Source organism: Carcharhinus amblyrhynchos, chromosome 1, assembly GCF_965287045.1.
Source record: "Carcharhinus amblyrhynchos chromosome 1, sCarAmb.v2.hapA, whole genome shotgun sequence".
Taxonomy (NCBI): domain Eukaryota; kingdom Metazoa; phylum Chordata; class Chondrichthyes; order Carcharhiniformes; family Carcharhinidae; genus Carcharhinus; species Carcharhinus amblyrhynchos.
The window spans coordinates 179008409-179031499 of record NC_137324.1 but is presented as its reverse complement, the minus strand read 5'-3'; the positions used below and the strand labels follow the sequence as shown (position 1 = coordinate 179031499).

At 47.4% G+C, this 23091-nt stretch overlaps 1 protein-coding gene across 2 annotated transcripts in view; it reads left to right on the top strand.

Annotated features, from left to right (window-relative positions):
• The first annotated feature begins 8417 nt into the window (after nucleotides 1–8417).
• pkd2 (polycystic kidney disease 2) overlaps nucleotides 8418–23091 on the top strand; it is a 34329-nt gene continuing 19655 nt past the window's right edge. For both annotated transcript variants that reach the window (XM_080196176.1, XM_080196168.1), the window contains exons 1-3: nucleotides 8418–8942; nucleotides 18172–18285; nucleotides 22281–22414. In XM_080196176.1, coding sequence (XP_080052302.1) covers nucleotides 8591–8942; nucleotides 18172–18285; nucleotides 22281–22414 — 600 coding nt within the window. In that variant the 5' untranslated portion in view covers nucleotides 8418–8590. The remainder of the gene's footprint in view (nucleotides 8943–18171; nucleotides 18286–22280; nucleotides 22415–23091) is intronic.

The window sequence follows — 23091 nt, the reverse complement described above, 5'->3', positions numbered from 1 at the left end:
CCCTTCAGGCTGATTTCTCACCTTACATCATCCCTCACCTTAGAGTTTTGGCCTATTGGAGAAATTCAAGAGTATTTGGGAGCCGGGGTTTGGGTGGGTGGGGGGGGGGGGGGTGGGACGGAATTCAAAGATTAACCACATCATAATTACTCAGATGTATAAGAATCTCAGGAGGTTTGACAGGACAGATTCTGAGAGAGAAAAGCAAATTACTGTGGATGCTGAAACAAAAACCAGAAAATGCTGGAAAATCTCAGCAGGTCTGACAGCGTCAGTGGGGAGAGAATAGAACCAACATTTCGAGTCTGGATGAGCCTTTGTCAGAGCTCTAACCCATCTGTGCAGTTGGTAGTGAAGAGGATGTGGACTCAGAATGGTATTAATGATTTGGTTTTGTGGAAAAGTGGGTAACGGAATCTGGAAAAGGGTGAGTTGATAAAGTTGGGGAGGGCAAACAAAGTGAGGGAATATTCAATAAACAGGAAGGTATTGAGAGTGATTGAGGAAGTGAGGCCTTGGTGTGAATGTCTACAAGTCCCTGAAGGTGACAACACAGATGGTGATCAAGAAAGCATAAGCAAAGCTTTCCTTTATTGCATAAGGTACTGAATACAACAGCAGGATTTATTTTATTCGTCAGTAGGACATGGGTATCGCTGTCTGGGCCAGTATTTATTACCCATCCCTGGTTGTCCTTGAACAGAGTGTCTTGCTAAACCATTTCAGAGGGCAGTTAAGAGTCAACCACATTGCTGTAGCTCTGGAGTCACATGTAGGCCAGACCGGGTAAGGACGGCAGATTTCCTTCCCTAGAGGACATTAGTAAACCAGATGGGTTTTTCCGACAATCAACAATGGTTTCGTGATCATCAGTAAATTCTTAATTCCAGATTATTTTTTAATTTGAATTTAAATTTCACTATCTGCCGCAGTGAGATTTGAACCCTGGTCCCCAGAGCATTAGCTGAGTTTCTGGATTAATAGTCTGGTGATAATACCACGAGGCTGTCGCCTCCTCAGAGGGATGTAATGATGGAATTGTGTAAGAAGCTATTTAGGCCACAGCTGGGGTTTCGTGCACCACATTACAGGGAGGACACGAATGTTTTTGGAGGGAGTGCGGGGGAGGTTTATAAGGATGTCAACAGGGTTTGAAAATTGCAGAGAGATTGGATAGGCTGGGGTTGTTTTCCTTAGAACAGAGGAGGCTGAAGAGTGACCTCACTGAGGTGCACAAAATGGTGAGGGAGCGAGGCAGGGTAGATAGGAAAGACTCTCTTCCTCTTTAGCTGAGGGGTCAGTAACAGGGGCAGGGGGGGAGGAGGAGTGTAGATTTATGATGGTTGGTAGATGGATTAGAGGAAATAGTAGGAGAAGCTTCCTCACCCGGAGGGTGGTGGGTATCTGGACTTTGTTGTCTGGTTTGGTGGTTGATATTTATCAGCTGCTCTGTTACCTCCAGACCTGGAGATTGATGATTCAGGATGATTCATCTTTGGATTTAACTCCCAAGCAGTTACAATGAGGCACCTCGCTCTGTTTAGACTGAGATATCACTTAGTGATTGCTGATAGATTGGTTAATATCAAATGCAGAACATGATTTATGCCACATTAAGAGAATGGGCCGTTATTCCGAAGGCTGTTACCAGCTGAAGGAGAACATTTTTACCAATAAACATCCAGTTGCAGCAATTCACCGGGGTCTGAGCCCCAAAAATTACAAGGCTTCTGAACCTGTGGGTTCCAATCTTACTCGGAGGACTTTAAACACGAGCTGTCAGTGCTGAGGGAGTGCCGCACTGTCAGAGGGTCAGTGCTGAGGGAGTGCCGCACTGTCAGAGGGTCAGTGCTGAGGGAGTGCCGCACTGTCAGAGGGTCAGTGCTGAGGGAGTGCCGCACTGTCAGAGGGTCAGTGCTGAGGGAGTGCCGCACTGTCAGAGGGTCAGTGCTGAGGGAGTGCCGCACTGTCAGAGGGTCAGTGCTGAGGGAGTGCCGCACTGTCAGAGGGTCAGTACTGAGGGAGTGCCGCACTGTCAGAGGGTCAGTGTTGAGGGAGCACCGCGCTGTCAGAGGGTCAGTGTTGAGGGAGTGCCGCACTGTCAGAGGGTCAGTGCTGAGGGAGTGCCGCACTGTCAGAGGGTCAGTACTGAGGGAGTGCCGCGCTGTCAGAGGGTCAGTGTTGAGGGAGTGCCGCACTGTCAGAGGGTCAGTGTTGAGGGAGCGCCGCACTGTCAGAGGGTCAGTGTTGAGGGAGTGCCGCACTGTCAGAGGGTCAGTGTTGAGGGAGTGCCGCACTGTCAGAGGGTCAGTACTGAGGGAGTGCCGCACTGTCAGAGGGTCAGTACTGAGGGAGTGCCGCACTGTCAGAGGGTCAGTACTGAGGGAGTGCCGCACTGTCAGAGGGTCAGTGCTGAGGGAGTGCCGCACTGTCAGAGGGTCAGTACTGAGGGAGTGCCGCGCTGTCAGAGGGTCAGTGTTGAGGGAGTGCCGCACTGTCAGAGGGTCAGTGCTGAGGGAGTGCCGCACTGTCAGAGGGTCAGTACTGAGGGAGTGCCGCACTGTCAGAGGGTCGGTGTTGAGGGAGTGCCGCGTTGTCAGAGGGTCAGTACTGAGGGAGTGCCGCACTGTCAGAGGGTCAGTGTTGAGGGAGTGCCGCGCTGTCAGAGGGTCAGTACTGAGGGAGTGCCGCACTGTCAGAGGGTCAGTGCTGAGGGAGTGCCGCACTGTCAGAGGGTCAGTACTGAGGGAGTGCCGCGCTGTCAGAGGGTCAGTGTTGAGGGAGTGCCGCACTGTCAGAGGGTCAGTACTGAGGGAGCGCCGCACTGTCAGAGAGTCAGTACTGAGGGAGCGCCGCACTGTCAGAGGGTCAGTGCTGAGGGAGTGCCGCACTGTCAGAGGGTCAGTGTTGAGGGAGCGCCGCACTGTCAGAGGGTCAGTGCTGAGGGAGTGCCGCACTGTCAGAGGGTCAGTGTTGAGGGAGCGCCGCACTGTCAGAGGGTCAGTGCTGAGGGAGTGCCGCACTGTCAGAGGGTCAGTGCTGAGGGAGTGCCGCACTGTCAGAGGGTCAGTGCTGAGGGAGTGCCGCACTGTCAGAGGGTCAGTGCTGAGGGAGTGCCGCACTGTCAGAGGGTCAGTGCTGAGGGAGTGCCGCACTGTCAGAGGGTCAGTGCTGAGGGAGTGCCGCACTGTCAGAGGGTCAGTGCTGAGGGAGCGCCGCACTGTCAGAGGGTCAGTGCTGAGGGAGCGCCGCACTGTCAGAGGGTCAGTGCTGAGGGAGCGCCGCACTGTCAGAGGGTCAGTGCTGAGGGAGTGCCGCACTGTGAGAGGGTCAGTGCTGAGGGAGCGCCGCACTGTCAGAGGGTCAGTGCTGAGGGAGTGCCGCACTGTCAGAGGGTCAGTGCTGAGGGAGTGCCGCACTGTCAGAGGGTCAGTGCTGAGGGAGTGCCGCACTGTCAGAGGGTCAGTGCTGAGGGAGTGCCGCACTGTCAGAGGGTCAGTGCTGAGGGAGCGCCGCACTGTCAGAGGGTCAGTGCTGAGGGAGCGCCGCACTGTCAGAGGGTCAGTGCTGAGGGAGCGCCGCACTGTCAGAGGGTCAGTGCTGAGGGAGCGCCGCACTGTCAGAGAGTCAGTACTGAGGGAGCGCCGCACTGTCAGAGGGTCAGTACTGAGGGAGTGCCGCACTGTCAGAGGGTCAGTGCTGAGGGAGTGCCGCACTGTCAGAGGGTCAGTGCTGAGGGAGCGCCGCACTGTCAGAGGGTCAGTGCTGAGGGAGCGCCGCACTGTCAGAGGGTCAGTGCTGAGGGAGCGCCGCACTGTCAGAGGGTCAGTGCTGAGGGAGTGCCGCGCTGTCAGAGGGTCAGTGCTGAGGGAGTGCCGCACTGTCAGAGGGTCAGTGCCGAGGGAGTGCCGCACTGTCAGAGGGTCAGTGCTGAGGGAGCGCCGCACTGTCAGAGGGTCAGTGCTGAGGGAGTGCCGCACTGTCAGAGGGTCAGTGCCGAGGGAGTGCCGCACTGTCAGAGGGTCAGTGTTGAGGGAGCGCCGCACTGTCAGAGGGTCAGTACTGAGGGAGCGCCGCACTGCTGGAGATGCTGGCCATCAGATGCAGAGTTAACCCAATGTCCCATCATTCCTGTCAGATGGATGTGAAACAGCCCACGATGGTATTTTGATGAAGATTTCTACCTGGCTCCTGGCTCGGTGTTTATCCCACGATCAACATCGTTAAGGGAAACAGATTCTCAAGTCGCTGTCACACTGCTTCTGTGGGATCTTGCTGGGTACAAATTGGGTGTTGCTTTTCCTACGCCACAACACAGCGGCAAGTATTCTATTGGCGACAAGGCCCTTGGGGAAATAAATACAAGCTTTTCTTTTAATGTGTTTTGTGTAATTCCTTCAGTGCCGATCGTGTGTTTGTCAAACAGCCTTTTAAAAGTAAAACTGACTAATTATAACAGCTGTTTAACATTTGAAATTGTGAGATACCTTCAGCCTTGTGTAGGAATTCAGTGCATGGAAGGCACCTCAGACAAAGAGTTTCTGTGTGCTTGCATCATTTCTGTTATCTTCAGGTTTATGGAGTTTCATGCCGGGGTAGAAATGACAATTACACCAGTTCAGGATAAGGAGGGGGAGGATGAGTGGTGATGTACGGGGATGTTTTTTACACAGAGAGCGGTGGGGGCCTGGGACCAAACAGGGAACAGAGGGATGTAAGTGGTTGGTTAGGTAGGTAAATGTGTTCAGCGCAGGCATGGAGGATCAGAGGGCCTGGTCCTGTGTTATACGGTTCTTTGTTCTTTGATGCAATGTGTAAGATGTCAGTCCTTCAGATATTGACTGGGAGTTTGCAGGGGGGTCAGGCATGTACTTACGCAAGGATATTTTGGCCCTGGAGGGAGTGCAGAGGAGGTTTACTAGGCTGATGCCGGAGTTGAGGGGATTGAGCTATGAGGAGAGGCTGAATAAACTGAGCTTGTACTCGTTAGAGTTTAGAAGAATGAGGGGAGATCTCATTGAGACGTATAAGATGATGAATGGGATGGATAGGATAGAGGTGGAGAGACTCTTCCCGCTCAGAAAGGATAGTAGGACTAGAGGACACAGCCTCAAGATAAAGGGGGGGGGCGGTTTAGAACAGAGTTGAGGAGGAACTTCTTCACTCAAAGGGTGGTGAATCTCTGGAATTCTCTGCCCGTTGAAGTGGTGTAGGCTGCCTCGCTAAATATATTTAAGTCACGGGTAGATAGGTTTTTGACAGACAAGGGAATTAAGGGTTATGGGGAGAAAGCGGGAAAGTGGAACTGAGCCACTTCAGATCAGCCATGATCTTATTGAATGGCGGGGCAGGCTCGAAGGGCCAGATGGCCTACTCCTGCTCCTATTTCTTATGTTCTTATGTCAGGTAGGCAGGCTTGAGGGGATATTCTGAGCCACTCCCTGACATCTGCGTGCTTCAGATATTCATAGTAACTGCCGGGACCTGAGGAAACTAATCTCTGTCCCAGGAACGTCTCATATGCCCCACTCCTGCTCCTATTTAGTGTGTTCCTTGGGAGTGTAGAGTTTTGTTTACCACTCTGACACACTGGAGGAGGGTATGGAAACAGCTGAGTACAGCATGGGAAAAGGATAGCAGTACATTGATAAGGGCCAGAATAGAGCAGACACACCTCTTGTTTCCATTTATACAGCGAGGTGGAGGGAATGTGAAAGATTACATTTCCCAATCTGTCCTGACCTTAGCTGTGAGTGTCCATGTTACAGTGATTGGCAATAGGTGATTTCTTAAACCCAACTGAACCAAACACTATTTCCAGGAAGATCATTCGTTGATTTCTTGTAAAACTATCATTTTCTGTTATTTAGGTGGGAGGGGGGAAGGAGGAGGGTGGAGATAGATTAAACTCCTTCTCCTTAGGCAGTACCTCAGGAACAAGCAGGTTCTCAATGAGCTGTGGCTGTGTCAGCACCGTCAGGAGCTGAGATGGAGACAGAATCACAAACAGCAGGAAATGCTGCAGCCTCCTGGGCAATACAGATCATTACAATCGGCATACCCTCACACTCACACACACTCACACACACAAACTCCCTCTCACCCACACACTGTCTCGTGCACGCTGTCCCTCACGCACACTCTCTTGCGCGCACTCTCTCTCACACACACACTCCCTCTCTCGCACACACACACTCCCTCTCTCGCACACATAAGAACATAAGAACATAAGAAATAGGAGCAGGAGTAGGCCATCCAGCCCTTCGAGCCTGCCCCGCCATTCAATAAGATCATGGCTGATCTGTCGTGGCTCAGTTCCACTTTCCCGCCCTCTCTCCATAACCCTTAATCCCCTCGCTTATCAAAAACCCATCAACCCGCGTCTTAAAAATATTTAGCGAGGCAGCCTCCACCACTTCAACGGGCAGAGAATTCCAGAGATTCACCACCCTTTGAGTGAAGAAGTTCCTCCTCAACTCCGTTCTAAACCGCCTCCCCTTTATCTTGAGGCTGTGCCCCCTAGTCCTACTGTCCTTTCTGAGCAGGAAGAGTCTCTCCACCTCTATCCTATCCATCCCATTCATCATCTTATACGTCTCAATGAGATCTCCCCTCATTCTTCTAAACTCTAACGAGTACAAGCCTAGTTTATTCAGCCTCTCCTCACAGCTCAATCCCCTCAACTCCGGTATCAGCCTAGTAAACCTCCTCTGCACTCCCTCCAGGGCCAAAATATCCTTGCGCAGGTGCGGCGCCCAAAACTGCACACAGTACTCCAGCTGCGGCCTCACCAATGCCCTATACAGCTGCAGCAAGACCTCCCTACTTTTATATTCAATCCACCTCGCTATGAAGGCCAGCATCCCATTCGCCTTCCTGACCACCTGCTGCACCTGCAAGCTGGGTTTTTGCGACTCATGCACAAGGACCCCGAGGTCCCTCTGCACCGTCGCCTGCTGCAGTTTTTCGCCATGTAAGTAATAGTCCTTCCTACCATTATTCCTACCAAAGTGGACCACCTCGCACTTGCCACACATACCCTTTCGCTCACACACACCCTCTCGCACATGCTCTCTGTCGTGCACTCTCTTGCGCACACTCTCACGTGCACACACTCTCGCTCTCGCATGCTCTCTCTCTTGCACACACACTCTCTCGCACACTGTCTCTCTCTCACAGACTCTCCCTCTCACACACACAAACACTCTCCCTTTCACACATACTCTGTCGTGCACACTCTCACAGAATTCGCTCTCACACAATTTATCTTTCACACACACACACACACACACACAAACAGGATGTTATGGGGAATTAAATTGTGGTGTTCCTCGGATAAAAGGGGTCAGGTTTAGCTCAGATGGCTGGTTACTGATGCAGAGCGATGGAGGTTCAATTCCTGTACTGGCTGAGATAATGCCACCTTGCCCCTTAACAAAGGTGCGGTGACCCTCACCTGAAATCACCACCAGTCACAGCCGATGGTCACCTGGGACTATGGCCACCTTACTTTTATAGAGTAATAAACTAATATTTTAAAGAGTTATCCAAATAGTCCCACTGTCCTGATACAGACACATCAAAATATCCCCCTTTGTGTGTAACTGTCCAATTCCCTTCGGAACGGTATTCCGAGGGTTTAACGGAGTCGATGGAGAGGGACATTCTCACTGGCAGCCGCAGTAACCAGGGACTGACGGTCAGTGGGCAGATTGTGTTCACTGAGTGAACTGTCTGGAATGTGGCGGGGGGCAGATTTAATATTAACTTTCAAAAGGGAATTGGATAAATATCTATGGAGGCAACTCAAGGGATAGACCTGGGGGAGCTAGCACAGCAATGGTGGGCTGAATGGTCTCAGTCCATGCTGTGATTGGCCGGGTCTGGCTGGAATCCCGCCCACCAGCCATAGTCAGACTCTGATTGGTCTAACCGGCTGTCAGTCTCCCCGGTTTCCGCCCACCTGGTAGACCCCGAGCTGTGATTGGTTTGAGTGGCTGTCAGTCACGGCCTAAATGGCGGATTCTGTCTATAGCCTCGCCCACCACCACGGGGTCGATACTGGATTGGCTGGAATCTCCACCAGCTACACGTTAATTGGATGGTTCCCGTCATGGTTCCGCCCACCCTCCAGGTCGCGGGCTCTGGTTGGTTAAAATGACCGTTAGTCAGGAGTTGAGGGGTGCTGTTGCTCCCGCCCACACGGAATATTAGACAGTGATTGGTGCAGACGGCCGCCAGTCACCCTGAACGGGTGGGATTTGAGGCGTGTCCCGCCTACCTGTTAGGATTAGGGCTGTGATTGGTGCAGGTGGTTGTGGACCACACGCTGATTGGGTGGGTCACGCTGTGGGCTCGCCCACTCCCCATGTCCCGGACTCTGATTGGCTCGGCTGGCTGTCAGTCAGGGACTAGCTGGGCCTGCAGCCGCGGGCTGGATTTGGCGAGATGCCCGGGGGGTGTGAGTGCGGCCCGGCCCCCGCGCTCTGTCCTTGTGGGCTCGCTCCGAGCGGGCAGTGGCAGTAGCTGGAGCGTGCGGCCTGCTCGGTTGCCGGGGCGACGCGCAGCCTGGGACTCGCCGGGAAGGACAATGAGCTCCCGGGTGCGGCCTCAGCAGCCGCCGCCAGCGGGCCGCTTCACCCCGGCCGCCGGCCCCCGCGCCCAGGCAGCCGAGCAGCTGGAGATGCGGCGGATCCGGGCCCCGGGGTCCGGCAGCGCGGCCTCGGCCTCCCGCCAGGCCTGGAGCCGGGAGAACCCGGGCTACGAGGCCGGGGACGAGGAGCTGGACATGGAGCTGGACTGGGCCGGGGGCAGCCCGGGCCGCCGCTCCGTCTCCAGCAGCGGCAGCAGCGAGGAGAACCCCGGCCTGAGCCCCACTCCCAACCCGGACAACCAGCAACTGAGAGCCGCCTTCCCGCACTGCCTCCTGCAGAGAATCCGAGGTGAGTGTCACAGCCAGGGAGGCCACTCAGCCCCTCCACGGCCAGGGAGGCCACTCAGCCCCTCCACGGCCAGGGAGGCCACTCAGCCCCTCCACGGCCAGGGAGGCCACTCAGCCCCTCCACGGCCAGGGAGGCCACTCAGCCCCTCCATGGCCAGCGGGGCCGTTCAGCCCATCCTGTCCATATTGCACAGAAGGAGGCCATTCAGTCCAACGTGTGAATTACACCCGAACTCCCACCTACTCTCATCCACCAGCATTTGGCCCTTGCCTTGAATGTTATGACATGATAAGTGCTCATTGAGTTTTTAAATGATGTGAGGCAACCCACCTCTATCACCCTCCCAGGCAGTGCGTTCCAGACCGTCACATGGACTGAGAGTGGAAAGATAGACTTTCACAACCTCCAGATAGGAAGCCCAAATTGATTTCCAGCCGATGAAATGAAGTGTAGCCCCTGTTGTAAGGTAGGAGAGGAAACTGCCAATTTGTGGACGGCAAGACCCTGCAACTGCCAGATGATGATGACCCAGATAATCTTGCCCTGTTTATCTGTACAATGTAAATTGATGGATAAAGTAAAGTTTATTCATTAGTAACAAGTAAGGCTTACATTAACACTGCAATGAGGTTACTGTGAAAATTCCACTGGTTGCCACACTCCAGCGCCTGTTCGGGCCAATGCACCTAACCAGCTCATCTTTCAGACTGTGGGAGGAAAGACCCACACAGACGCAGGGAGAACGTGCAAACTCCACACAGTGACCTGAGCTGGGAATCGAACCCAGGTCCCTGGCACTGAGAGACAGCAGTGCTAATCACTGTGTCATAGTGGAGTGCCTCAGGGGTCGGTGCTGGGGCCTCAGCTATTTACCATTTATATAGATGATCTGGAGGAGGGAACCGAGTGTAGGGTGTCGAAATTTGCTGATGACACCAAGATTGGTGGAACGGCAAATTGTGCGGAGGGTGTGGAGAGTCTACAGAAGGATCTAGATAGGCTGGGCGAATGGGCCAGGAAATGGCAAATGGAATTTAATGTTGGCAAGTGCGAGGTGGTCCACTTTGGTAGGAATAATGGTGGGAAGGATTATTACTTACGTGGCGAAAAACTGCAGCAGGCGACGGTGCAGAGGGACCTCGGGGTCCTTGTGCATGAGTCGCAAAAACCCAGCTTGCAGGTGCAGCAGGTGGTCAGGAAGGCGAATGGGATGCTGGCCTTCATAGCGAGGGGGATTGAATATAAAAGTAGGGAGGTCTTGCTGCGGCTGTATAGGGCACTGGTGAGGCCGCAGCTGGAGTACTGTGTGCAGTTTTGGGCGCCGTACTTACACAAGGATATTTTGGCCTTGGAGGGAGTGCAGAGGAGGTTTACTAGGCTGATGCCGGAGTTGGGGGGGTTGAGCTATGAGGAGAGGCTGAATAAACTAGGCTTGTACTCGTTAGAGTTTAGAAGAATGAGGGGAGATCTCATTGAGACGTATAAGATGATGAATGGGATGGATAGGATAGAGGTGGAGAGACTCTTCCCGCTCAAAGGACAGTAGGACTAGAGGGCACAGCCTCAAGATAAAAGGGGGGGCGGTTTAGAACGGAGTTGAGGAGGAACTTCTTCACTCAAAGGGTGGTGAATCTCTGGAATTCTCTGCCCGTTGAAGTGGTGGAGGCTGCCTCGCTAAATATTTTTAAGACGCGGGTTGATGGGTTTTTGATAAGAGAGGGGATTAAGTGTTATGGGGAGAGGGCGGGAATGTGGAACTGAGCCACGACAGATCAGCCATGATCTTATTGAATGGCGGGGCAGGCTCGAAGGGCTAGATGGCCTACTCCTGCTCCTATTTCTTATGTTCTTATGTTCACCCCAGGTCCCTAGTGCCATGAGGCAGCAGTGCTAACCCGCTGTGCCACTGTGCTGCCTCATAAATAGTGGTCAGAAGAATTGGGGAGGATCACCCCTGCCGTTATTCAGAATAATGCCCCTGGATGTTTTGCATCTACTTGTGCGAGAGAGTGCACAGCGCCTCGGTTTAGTGCCTCATTTGAAAGACTGCATCTTTGGCAGAGCAGCAGTCCTTCAGTATCACGCCTGAATAGTGCACTCGAGGCACTGAAATGGCACTCGACCATCTGACTCGAGTGAGCGTTCTACCAACTGAGCCATGTCCGATACGTTAATTTGACAGCCCTTTCAAAGAGCTTGATGGACTGAATGGCCTCCTGTGCTGCATGATATTGTGATGGAGATATTTCTGGTGTCCTACCCTCTGTAAATTTCAGCTAATCTTTGCTGCCCATTCCTGCCTCAGCCGATTGGTTAAAGCTTTCATCATGCTTTTGTTATATTGGATTATTGTGATATTCTCCAGCCTCATCAATCTCCATAAACTTCAGCTCATTCAAAATTCTGCTGCCCACGCTCTAACTCAGACCAAGTCCCAATCGCCCCGTTGTGCTGGCTGACCCACATTAGCTCCTGAACTGATACCCCTCAGCTTTTACTCTTCTCATCTTTGTGTCCAAGTTTACCTGTGGCAACCCTTCACTGTCTCTCCTGTCCCCCAATTCTGACGCCTGTGCATCTCTGAATTTCTTTGATTCACCTTCATTGGTTTCCTTCAGCTGCTCAAGACCTTCTTGGCTCCCAGCCCTCTCCACCTCTCTCATCTCCTCTGAGGTGCCCCGTGATATCTGCAGCTTTGGTGAATCTTTTGGTCACCTGTCCTAATATCACCATAACTCAATAAGGAGATATCAACTTCTGATAATGATCGTTTGAAGTACCTTGAGAATGTTGCCAGTGATATATAAATGCAAGTTATTGAAATCCATAAAATCCATCAGCATCTGTAACAAAAACTGTTTGTGTTTTCAGCTGTATCCCTATATTAATGAAGTGTGGGAATACTTCTGTTTGCAGAATGCCTTTCCCGACCACTGGACATTTAAAGGTGCTTTGGAGCCTTGGTTTACTGTCAGGCAGTGCATTCGAGATCCTAACCACTCGCTGTGTTAAACTGGTTTTCCTCATTGCTTCTTTTGCCAGTTAACCGTAAACCTGTTGAGATTTGAAATGCACTTCCTGCCAATTCCGGCCTTGGGTCACTGTCTGTGCGGACCCTGCACATTCTCCCCGTATCTGTGTGGGTTTCCTCCGGGTGCAGGTTAAATGAATTGGCCATGTTAAACTGCCCCTTAGTATCAGATTAATAACCCCTCAGATTAATAACTGAATTCCCTTTTGAAAGCCTCGATTATCAGGGTAAATACAGGGATAGAGCCTGGGTGGGATTGTTGTTGGTGCAGGATCCATGGGCCGAATAGCCACCTGTACTGTAGGGATTCTGTGATTTCAAAAAATTAAATTTGATCCTGTGCTACATTGATTTTTAATCTTGAATCAGAATTCACTGTTTGCTGTGTTGGCTACAAAGATTGCATTTTAGCATTTGTTAAAGTTAAGAAATCAAGAAATAGTGGAAACTGTTATTGTGAGTTGGTTAGTAGAAGCTGAGCTGCAGGTTTGAGGGGAACATTATTCAGTATGTTAAACATTCCATGCACTGAATCTGGCAATGTGATCATTGTGCCTGGTCTCTTACTGAAGGAAGAGCTTTCATGGCTGTTTAGCCTTATCATGTCTCAATATCCCAAGGCACTTTGTACAATACAATAACTTGGTGAAACTCCAACCACCCTTTGTTTTGTAGCTGCAAACGACAGCCATTCTGCACAGAAAAACAGTCTCATAAACAGAAGCAAGATTAATGGTCAGTTAATCTTTTATATAGTGACTATTGAGGAAAGAATGCTGGCAGCACACTGGGAAAGTCTGAATCAGCAGACGGGACCTCAGTTCGAAGAAATAATGTGTTCTCAGTGGTCAAACAGAATGCCCATGTGTGGATTTGTTAGCTTGGTTTAGAGACTGTTCTGCACAGCAATGGGTTCCTGTACAAACCTGGACACTGAATTAGAGATCTTTAGATCAAAGCTATAACTTTTAATCCCCCTGATCTGATTGGATAATGTAGGCTGCTTCAATATGGAGACGAAAGATTGCCCTGTTGATGAGCTGGATTTTATCTGGGTGGCCACCTGGCTATTTTTCGAATTTAGATGATTTGGGTCATTTGATCAAAGTTAACAAGATATTAAAGGGAATGGATGGGATAAAGAGAGAAACTGTTTCTGCTACTGGGATGTCTAGGATTGTGGGCATTTGATAGCTCAGCTGACAGAGCGGAGAATTGTAGATGATTAAAACTGACCAGGAGCATAGTCTAAACGCAGATCATGCTGGAACAGAAAGGAGAGCTCGGAGAATCTCCTCGGAGCAGAAAGGAGAGCTCGGAGAATCTCCTCAGAGCGGAAAGGAGAGCTCGGAGAATCTCCTCGGAGCGGAAAGGAGAGCTCGGAGAATCTCCTCGGAGCGGAAAGGAGAGCTCGGAGAATCTCCTCAGAGCGGAAAGGAGAGCTCGGAGAATCTCCTCGGAGCGGAAAGGAGAGCTCGGAGAATCTCCTCGGAGCGGAAAGGAGAGCTCGGAGAATCTCCTCAGAGCGGAAAGGAGAGCTCGGAGAATCTCCTCGGAGCGGAAAGGAGAGCTCAGAGAATCTCCTCGGAGCGGAAAGGAGAGCTCGGAGAATCTCCTCGGAGCAATGGTGTGTTTTACTATCGTTCGTGGCAGAAGTGAAGTCCAAACCTCAAAGCATGATTCAATTTGCCTAGTATAGGTGAATATGAGAAACCCCATTAATCACTTATACCTCATTTATACTCAGCTTGTTCATATACAATAGTGCCATCTGTGTTTGGGAGACTTGCAGAATTCTAGCTGGCATTTGTTTCAAAGATTCATGCACATAAGAATCTGATTAATCGAGTTCTGATTAATCTAATTATCAAAGAGACATATAAATGATTATCCAAACTGGCTCTGAGAAGACTTGGAAAGCATTCTGTTGTTCCACGATCTGTTCTTCCCACTCCAGTCTCTAATGTTTCTTGACATGGGACAGCAGATGGTATTTTTGAAAGCTGCTTTGCAAGTTGAATCCAGCACTGTGCTTGAATGTGTTGGTCTTTGCTTGATGGGATGATTTCATTCCGAAACCATCTACATTCTTCTACTGGCTGTAATCCCACACAACTCTATGAATCCAAGGTGCACTGTTGTAATGTTTGTGTAGGTTGTACTTATGTAATTGATGTACTGGCCATTATCTGACATCAGTTATCCATAGAATAAACCATAATGTAAAATGACATACTGATTCAGCACTGTCAGGCTTACTTTTCTGTAATCATCTCTCCTGCACAAGCGTGGGAAAAATAACACATTTGTTACCTTAATTTTTGTGCCAGAAGATCTTGCATTAGGCTTTCAAATTCCCACCCAAGAAATTATCTTGACAGCTGAACATATTAGCGTCATAAATAAGGCTTACATTAACACTGCAGTGAAAATCCCCTAGTTGCCACACTGTGGCCCCTGTTCGGGTACACTGAAGAAGAATTTAACATGGCCAGTCCACCTAACCAGCACATCTTTTGGACTGTGCTTTTGTACTTTATGCACCTATTAATAAAGCTGAGGAGACTATCTGCTTTATTAACTGCTCTGTCCATCTGTCCAGCCACCTTCAATGATTTTTGTACAGATAGACCCAGGATCCTCTGCTCCTACAACCCTTATTTATACTGTCCCTCTATGTGACAATGGAGGAATATGATCCCGGGAAGGATAGGGGGTTTTAGTTCAATCAGGTAACATGGTCAGTGCAGGCTTGGAGGGCTGAAGGGCCTGTTCCTGTGCTGTAATTTTCTTTGTTCTTTGTTTTTCCTACAAAAATGCATCACCTTGCACTTCTCCACATTGAACCTCATCTGCCATCTGTCTGCCTACTCCACCAACTGATTCCAAGTTTTGTATCATCTGCAAACTTTGAAATTGCCTGCTGCACACCAAGATTGAGATTCCCAAGGAACATCAATCACTACAAACCTTCCTCCACCTGAAAACTTACTCTGTGCTTCCTATTATTCAGCTAATTTTGTATCTGTTTCATTTGATTTATTATTGTCACATATATTAACATACAGGGAAAAGTATTGTTTCTTGTGTGCTGTACAGACAAAGCATACCGTTCATAGAGAAGGAAACAAGACAATGCAGAATGTAGTGTTACAGTCATAGCTAGGGTGCAAAGAAAGATCAGCTTAATGCAAGTTAAGTCCATTCAAAAGTCTGACGGCAGCAGGGAAGAAGCTGTTCTTGAGTCAGTTGGTACGGGACTTTTGCATCTTTTTCCCTGACAGAAGAAAGTGGAAGAGAGAATGTCCAGGGTACTTGAGGTCTTTAATTATGCTGGCTGCTTTGCTGAGGTTGCAGGAAGTGTAGACAGAGTCAATGGATGGGAGGCTGGTTTGTGTGATGGATTACGCGTCATTCATGACCTTTTGTAGTTCCTTGCGGTCTTGGGCAGAGCAGGAGACATATCAAGCTGTGATACAACCAGAAAGAATGGTGCATCTGTAAAAGTTGGTGACAGTTGTAGCTGATATGCCAAATTTCCTTAGTCTTCTGAGAAAGTAGAGGCATTGGTGGGCTTTCTTAACTATAGTGTCGGCATGGGGGGACCAGGACAGTTTGTTGTGATCTGACCTGTAATGACAATGTCATCACTGTCGCTTTTATTCCATGAACACTTTTGAATGCCTTTTGAAAGTCCATGTGCACCCCATCAACAGCTTAACTCATTGAGCCTTACCGTTACCTCAAAAAGCTCACTGAGTTAAACACAATTTCCCCTTCAGAATTCCTTTCTTGTTCTTCGTAATCATAATGTGGAGATGCCAGCATTGGACTGGGGTAAGCACAGTAAGAAGTCTCACAACATCAGGTTAAAGTCCAACAGGTTTATTTGGTAGCACAGGCCACTAGCTTTCAGAGCGCTGCTCCTTCATCAGTTGAGTGGGAGTTCTGTTCACAAACAGGGCATATAACAACACAAACTCAATTTATGAAATAATGGTTAGAATGCGAGTCTTTACAGGTAATCAAGTCTTAAAGATACAATGGAGAGAGGGTTAAGCACAGGTTAAAGAGATGTGTATTGTCTCCAGCTAGGAGATTAGTGAGATGTTGCAAGCCCAGGCAAGTCATGGGGGTTACAGATAGTGTGACATGAACCCAAGGTCCCAGTTGAGACCGTCCTCATGTGTGTGGAACTTGGCTATCAGTCTCTGCTCAGCGACTCTGTGCTGTCGTGTATTGTGAAGGCTGCCTTGGAGAATGCTCACCCGAAGATCAGAGGCTGAATGCCTGTGACTGCTGAAGTGTTCCCCAACAGGAAGGGAACAGTCTTGCCTGGTGATTGTCGAGTGGTGTTCATTCATCCGTTGTTATAGCATCTGCATGGTCTCCCCAGTGTACCATGCCTCGGGACATCCTTTCCTGCAGCGTATCAGGTGGACAACGTTGGCCGAGTTGCAAGAGTATTTACCGTGTACCTGGTGGATGGTGTTCTCACTGAGATGGTGACATCCGTGTCGATGATCCGGCATGTCTTGCAGAGGTTGCTGTGGCAGGGTTGTGTGGTGTTGTGGTCACTGCTCTCCTGAAGGCTTGATAGTTTGCTGCGGACAATGGTCTGTTTGAGGTTATGCAGTTGTTTGAAGGCAAGAAGTGGGGATGGCCTTGGCGAGATGTTTGTCTTCATCGATGACGTGTTGAAGGCTCCAGAGAAGATGTCGTAGCTTCTCCACTCCGGGGAAGTACTGGACAACGAAGGGTATTCTGTCCGCTATGTCCCGCATTTGTCTTCTAAGGAGGTCGTGTGGTTTTTCGCTTGGGAGGGAATAAAAGCTGGGCGAAACACGCAAATGAGACTCAGTGTCTTTAAGTTGGTTCTATTATCAAATTTCCCTACTCTTGTATAGTTCCTTGTTGCAAAATGGCGTTCACACATTCTGTCCAGTTTCTTTTCTGGTAACAATCTGCCTCATCACTAACCTGCACCCCTATCTTCTCTTTTAATTTTGAACAGTAAGCAGTGTGGATGTTAGGTTAGACCCTTGTTTATGGTGAGGCAGGTGATTTGAGGTGTGCCAATACCACCTAGCCTGCATTGTGAAGAGCGGCAATTTGATACCAACCAAGTTGCTGTTGTCTGAAATTGTAGCCCATCTCAAGTCACACTTGGAAAAAAAAGTTGCAGCTCATCTTTTGGAATATCTTATGGACAGCCTGTTGGCACACACGTTATGTTTATATAAATATATATTAGGATCACTTTGGCTAAGCATTGCCACTGTGTTAATGCAGAAATGGTGAGATTTCATTCTGAGGTTGTTCTCTGAGAAGCTGACCGTAGAGGCAGGTTGGTAGATGTGTTCTTCATTTGAATGTAGGCTGTTTGTACCATATAAGCCGCAGCTGATGGAACATCAATAGTTATGTGAGACTTTTGTAGATTATGCAATATACCAAAGCAAGAATGAGTTTGACAGAGTTACGCCACGCATTGTGCGTTACTTGTTCAGTGTGTACAGAGTCACAGAACCTGTTGATAGCCTTGCCAGTGGTTAGACGGAATTATTTAAACTCACCTTCACATTTAGTCAGCAGACAGTCCTCGACAATATGTGTCATTGTTTGGAAGCAGCCTGGATGGTCTTGGTGACCCACTGATATTGAGTGCCTGCACAGAGACCTTGGCCAGTCCAAAGTCTAAACAGTTTAAAAGGATCAATGCATCATACGTGGATTGATTTTGATAAAAGAATTGATTCTGTAGTGATGTAAGCCGATCAGTGGCAAAAGTTATAGAACATTACAGCGCAGTAAAGACCCTTCGGCCCTCAATGTTGTGCCAAGCTATGTCCAATCCCAAGATCAAGCTATCCCACTCCCTATAATTCTGGTGTGTTCCATGTGCCTATCCAATAACCACTTGAAAGTTCCTAAAGTGTCCGACTCCACTATCACAGCAGGCGGTCTATTCCACACCCTAACCACTCTGTATAGACTTGTCTTATTTTAAATCTTGTGAAATTTAAATATATTTCTGCTCTATAGGGCTGTGTATTCAATTAATGTTTTCTTTTTAATGATTATTTTTTAAAAACTGCTAACTTTTATAATTTTTCCTGTTTTAAATTCTGTATGGTGCTTGCTACTTTTTAGCCTCGTTTCAAAAGCCTGTGTCATTGTTCCGTTTTCTTTCTTTAGCTTTATGGGGAACACGACTGACTGTGGATCAAGCTGTTAGCAGAGAAAGATACCTGAAGAACATGCTGCGAGAGTTGGTGACGTATATTGTCTTCATGGTGATTCTCTGTATCTGTAAGTGCCATCGCTTTCTTACCTGAATGAAAAGGAGTAGAATTTTATAGGATTAAATAAAATTTGGAATGGGAGCTGTACAAAACACTGAAGTATAATCAATGACCCACGTTAGTTGGACCTGTTTTGAAGAGAGGAATGGCCAGTGTGCTGCTTTAATGTGTGATAGATGGGGTGATACCATCTAGTCTTATCACAATTAGATAAAAGACTGATCAGAGGGTCCTCCGACAAGTGACCAAACCAGTGTGTGTGCAGTGGCATCACTTCAGGAGTCAGGTCCATTAACTGGAGAGTTCATTCTTCCCTTTAAAAACTATGTAATTGTTCCTATCTGGTATCAAACTCAACTCAGTCATTGTCACTTCCAAGTTATTTGGCTAAGTTTGGTGTGGATTGCTACTGTTAGTAAATTTAGTAATGAAATAGCAGCAATATCAAGCAGTTTATTGTGATATTTGAGCATCTTCCTCTCTATAGAAAATGCATTTGAGCTGTTGAAGACTGATAGTAATTGGTGTGCTTATAAAAAGACGAGTGTATTCGCAGTGGCAAACCCAATAGAGTCCATATGATCTGAGATCATTCAACTCCGGTTATGTAACCAGCTGTCAAGGTTGGCAGCAATGGGATGATCTGATTCTATGTGAAATTGGGACAAAATATGACATTTCAAATTGTACAGTATAGGGGCTATTCAGCCCGTCATGCTGTTGTTAGCTCTCAAACAAGCTATCCATTCAGTCCCACTGCCCTACTTCTTCATATTCCTGTATTTTTCTTTTATTTCAACACAGGCACACACTATTTGATCTGTTTCCACCACCCTTTAATGCAGCACATCCCAAATTGAAGCAACTAGCTATTTTTTAAGTTAAAAAAATTTTTTTTGCATTATCAGAATCTTTTACTGAGGACAAAACTGGTGTCTGGCTGTAAATTTGGATGCATTTCCTGTGGCATTATCCACATTGACTATTCTGTAAGAAATAGGGGTTCACATGAGCATTGACACTGACATAACTGAGAGAGGTCTTGTGGACTGTGAGCACATGAAAGAGACCTGGGGTTAGCCAATACTGGGCTTGAGTTTCAGGATCTTGGGATCAGGAGCACAGAAATGTTAAATGTATCTTTGTGCTCTATTAATGAATTTGCTGATTTATCCAAACTTTAGTAACCATAAATTTCCATAAATTACATGGTAAAACACACAAGGTCATTGTATGTGCAGTTCACTAAATTTAAATATGAAACTTCCTCAAGATTGCAAAAGCTTGGGGAGATTTTAACCTTAACAATAAATCAATATAGAGGCAAATGACCCAAACAAAAGATCCATTTTCCTTTCTATCAACAAAGTAGCCTAGGTAATTCCTGCCTGTCTGAACAGTTTATTATATTGAATAATTTAATATAATTAATCCCTCACTTAAAATAACTGCTTGGAATTTATTCCCAAATTTGCTTATTTTGGAAAGAGTTAAATTCTTGAATTCTCGCAGGATGCTTGTAATTCCTGTTGATTCACAGATTGCAAGCTGCAAACTGCACATGCTGCTAGAATGACCAAATATGACTGAAAAACTCTTAACTAAAATGGAAAAAAAATAACCATTTGTCATCTAGGCTTGGAGTTAAAAAAGAAATATGATTAAAGACATTTGAGTGGATAAATTGAATTCCATTCTTAAAGTTTATCTAACTTGTTACATTTTTAATTTAATTTTTTTTTAGAATGTACATTTCAGTTGTTGAGAGAGTAAATACTGGGTGAAATCTCTTGAAAAACATTGAGCGATTCAATTGGATTATCCACAAACCAGAAACAACAGTCAGTTAGCAGTACGGAACTTGAGTAATGCTGAAAAAAAACATGACATTGAAGCTTTTCACCTTGCTCTCATCAGGGCAGATGCAAGAATACCAAATTTCAAAGGGAGCAACGATTGATATGACATGAGAAAAGGGTGTTGATTGGTTGGCCCTCCCCCTCCATCCCCATTGTATAATGAAAAATACTGTGGGCAGTTGAACCATTCCAGAAGAGACTTGTGTTTCCAGCAAGGAGGAAGAGCAAATTGGTGGGAAGAGACAGAGAGAAGGAGCATCTTTATAGAGCTGTCTACTTGTGATTCACTCCTATGGATATTTTAGATACAAAGTGAAGCGAATTATTTTTGAAGCTTGCATTCAAGTCATGGTCAGGGCTTCAGCCATCCTCAAAGAACATAAGAAACATAAGAACATAAGAAATAGGAGCAGGAGTAGGCCATCTAGCCCTTCGAGCCTGCCCCGCCATTCAATAAGATCATGCCTGATCTGTCGTGGCTCAATTCCACATTCCCGCCCTCTCCCCATAACCCTTAATCCCCTCGCTCATCAAAAACCCATCAACCGGCATCTTAAAAATATTTAGCGAGGCAGCCTCCACCACTTCAACGGGCAGAGAATTCCAGAGATTCACCACCCTTTGAGTGAAGAAGTTCCTCCTCAACTCCGTTCTAAACTGCCCCCCCTTTATCTTGAGGCTGTGCCCCCTAGTCCTACTGTCCTTTCTGAGCGGGAAGAGTCTCCACCTCTATCCTATCCATCCCATTCATCATCTTATATGTCTCAATGAGATCTCCCCTCATTCTTCTAAACTCCAACGAGTACAAGCCTGGTTTATTCAGCCTCTCCTCCATAGCTCAACCCCCTCAACTCCAATATCAGCCTAGTAAACCTCCTCTGCACTCCCTCCAAGGCCAAAGATTAAGGAAGTGAATGGGTGGCTCAGGGATTGGTGTGGGAGGAATGGGTTTGAATTTATGGGGCATTGGCATCAGTATTGGGGTAGGATGAATAATTAATATATTTTGTATCTTTCTCCCCATCCTACATGCTTTGGGTTCATGCTCCATGATAACCAAACATTGTGGTAGAAATAGAGGTGTACAAAGTAGAAACAAGCTGCAAAACCCAGCAGCCAAAGTCGTACAAGCACGCTGGCAGAATCTGCATTAGAGAGGGTGCAGAAAAGATTCACAAGAATAGATCAAGGGATGAGGAACTTCAGTCACATAGATTGGTGAAGTTGGGACACTTTTCCTCGGAGAAGGGGAGGTTGAGAGGAGGTTTTATCGAGGTGCTCAAAATCATGAGGGGTCCAGACAGAGTAGATGTTCCCATTGGTGGAAGGATGGAAAACGAGAGAACACAGATTTAAGAGAGTTAACAAAAGTAGCAATGATGGTGTGAAGAAAATCTTTTCCACACGGTGAGTAGAATGCACTGTCTGATTGTGGTGGAGGCAGATTCAATTGAGGCATTCAGGAAAGAATTGCATTATCTGGAATGGAAGAATGTGTAGGGTTGTGGGGCAAAAGTGGGGGGATGGCATTGTGAATTGTCCTTTCAGAGAGCCAAATGGCCCCCTGTCTTTGTAAACAATTTGAGATGCTGGATCTGGCTTGGTATAGTTGGTTAAGCGACTCTGAAGTTGGGTGCTGCAGGTTTAGTAGTGGCAGCTATACGATATTGCAATACTACATCATTCAGACACAAAGCTGTACAGATGTGACAAACTCTGTCTTGAGGAAGATAAAACCTGCACTCTGGCTTTTGATCAGATGTTTGTATTTATACCCGGCAGCAAGTCAGTGTTGAGTGCCTTTAAGCTATGCGGTGATCCCATTTCCTTCACCGGATTGAAGAGTTGTCTTTGTTCTTGCTGGGTCTTTTGCTGTCACTATGTATAAATAAGGCCAGATCCTCCATAAAACTCCAGTCTGGAGTCAAATCAATAAGATCAGCTGTAATCTTGAATGGCAGAGCTGGTTTGAGAAGGCACGTGGCCTACACCTGCACTTGTTTATGCTCTGATGTGGAACCTCTAAAATACTGCAGTTTCATGAGGTCCCCACGACCTTGTTGTAAATGGTTATCTAGATTAAAGGTTCCAGAATGAGAGTTAAAGCAAAGTTTCCATTGGCATGTTTTGATTTCTGTTGCAGTGACATGTGGGATGGTTAGCTCCAATATGTATTACTACACCAAAGTCATGGCCAGCCTTTTCCTGGACTCTTCCTTCTCTGAAAATGAGAGAACCAGTTTCAGAAGTGTATCCAACATGGATGATTTCTGGAAGGTACAGTTGCAAATTTAATACTTTTAAATTAATGAGTAGAAATGCAACCACAAAAGAGCATTTGGTTATATGAGTTAGTTATCACTATCATCGTTTATGCATGTACTTATTTTCTCATTGTGGCCACAAGTTGGATGCATCAAAATTTTCATTTATTGCGAGATGGTTAAAGAAAAGACACCTTTGAAAATGCATTCGTAAATAACTGGGAGAGCTTTTCTTAAAAGGAAGTGGGTTTGGACCAGCTTGGGGAATGTATGAGGAGACACATAGAGCAGAGTTAAAGAATTTAAATAGCGAGATCCATAGCTATTTGGAAAATAGTTTCTCTGTGCTACAGGTTTAGTAAGGAGTATGACAGGCGAAACTGAGGCACTAAACCACTACTTGCTGGGAGGATATAGCCTTGTGGCAAATTTCTGATACAAATGTAGGCAACATGGGAATTTAAAATGGAAAATGTTGACACAAGTGCATGACAAATCTGATATTAAGAAGACATCAGGCTTGAGAGAGGGTGTAAAAGAATAAATTGATGGCTTAAATCGAGTCCATGGTAGATCAGATTGTACATGGTCTGTGGAAGGACATGTCTCTAACCAAAATGGGCCATGTCTCCAGTCCAGGGTCTAGGGCTGATGAAACAGCTCTCAAAGAAGAACACCCCAATGAACATT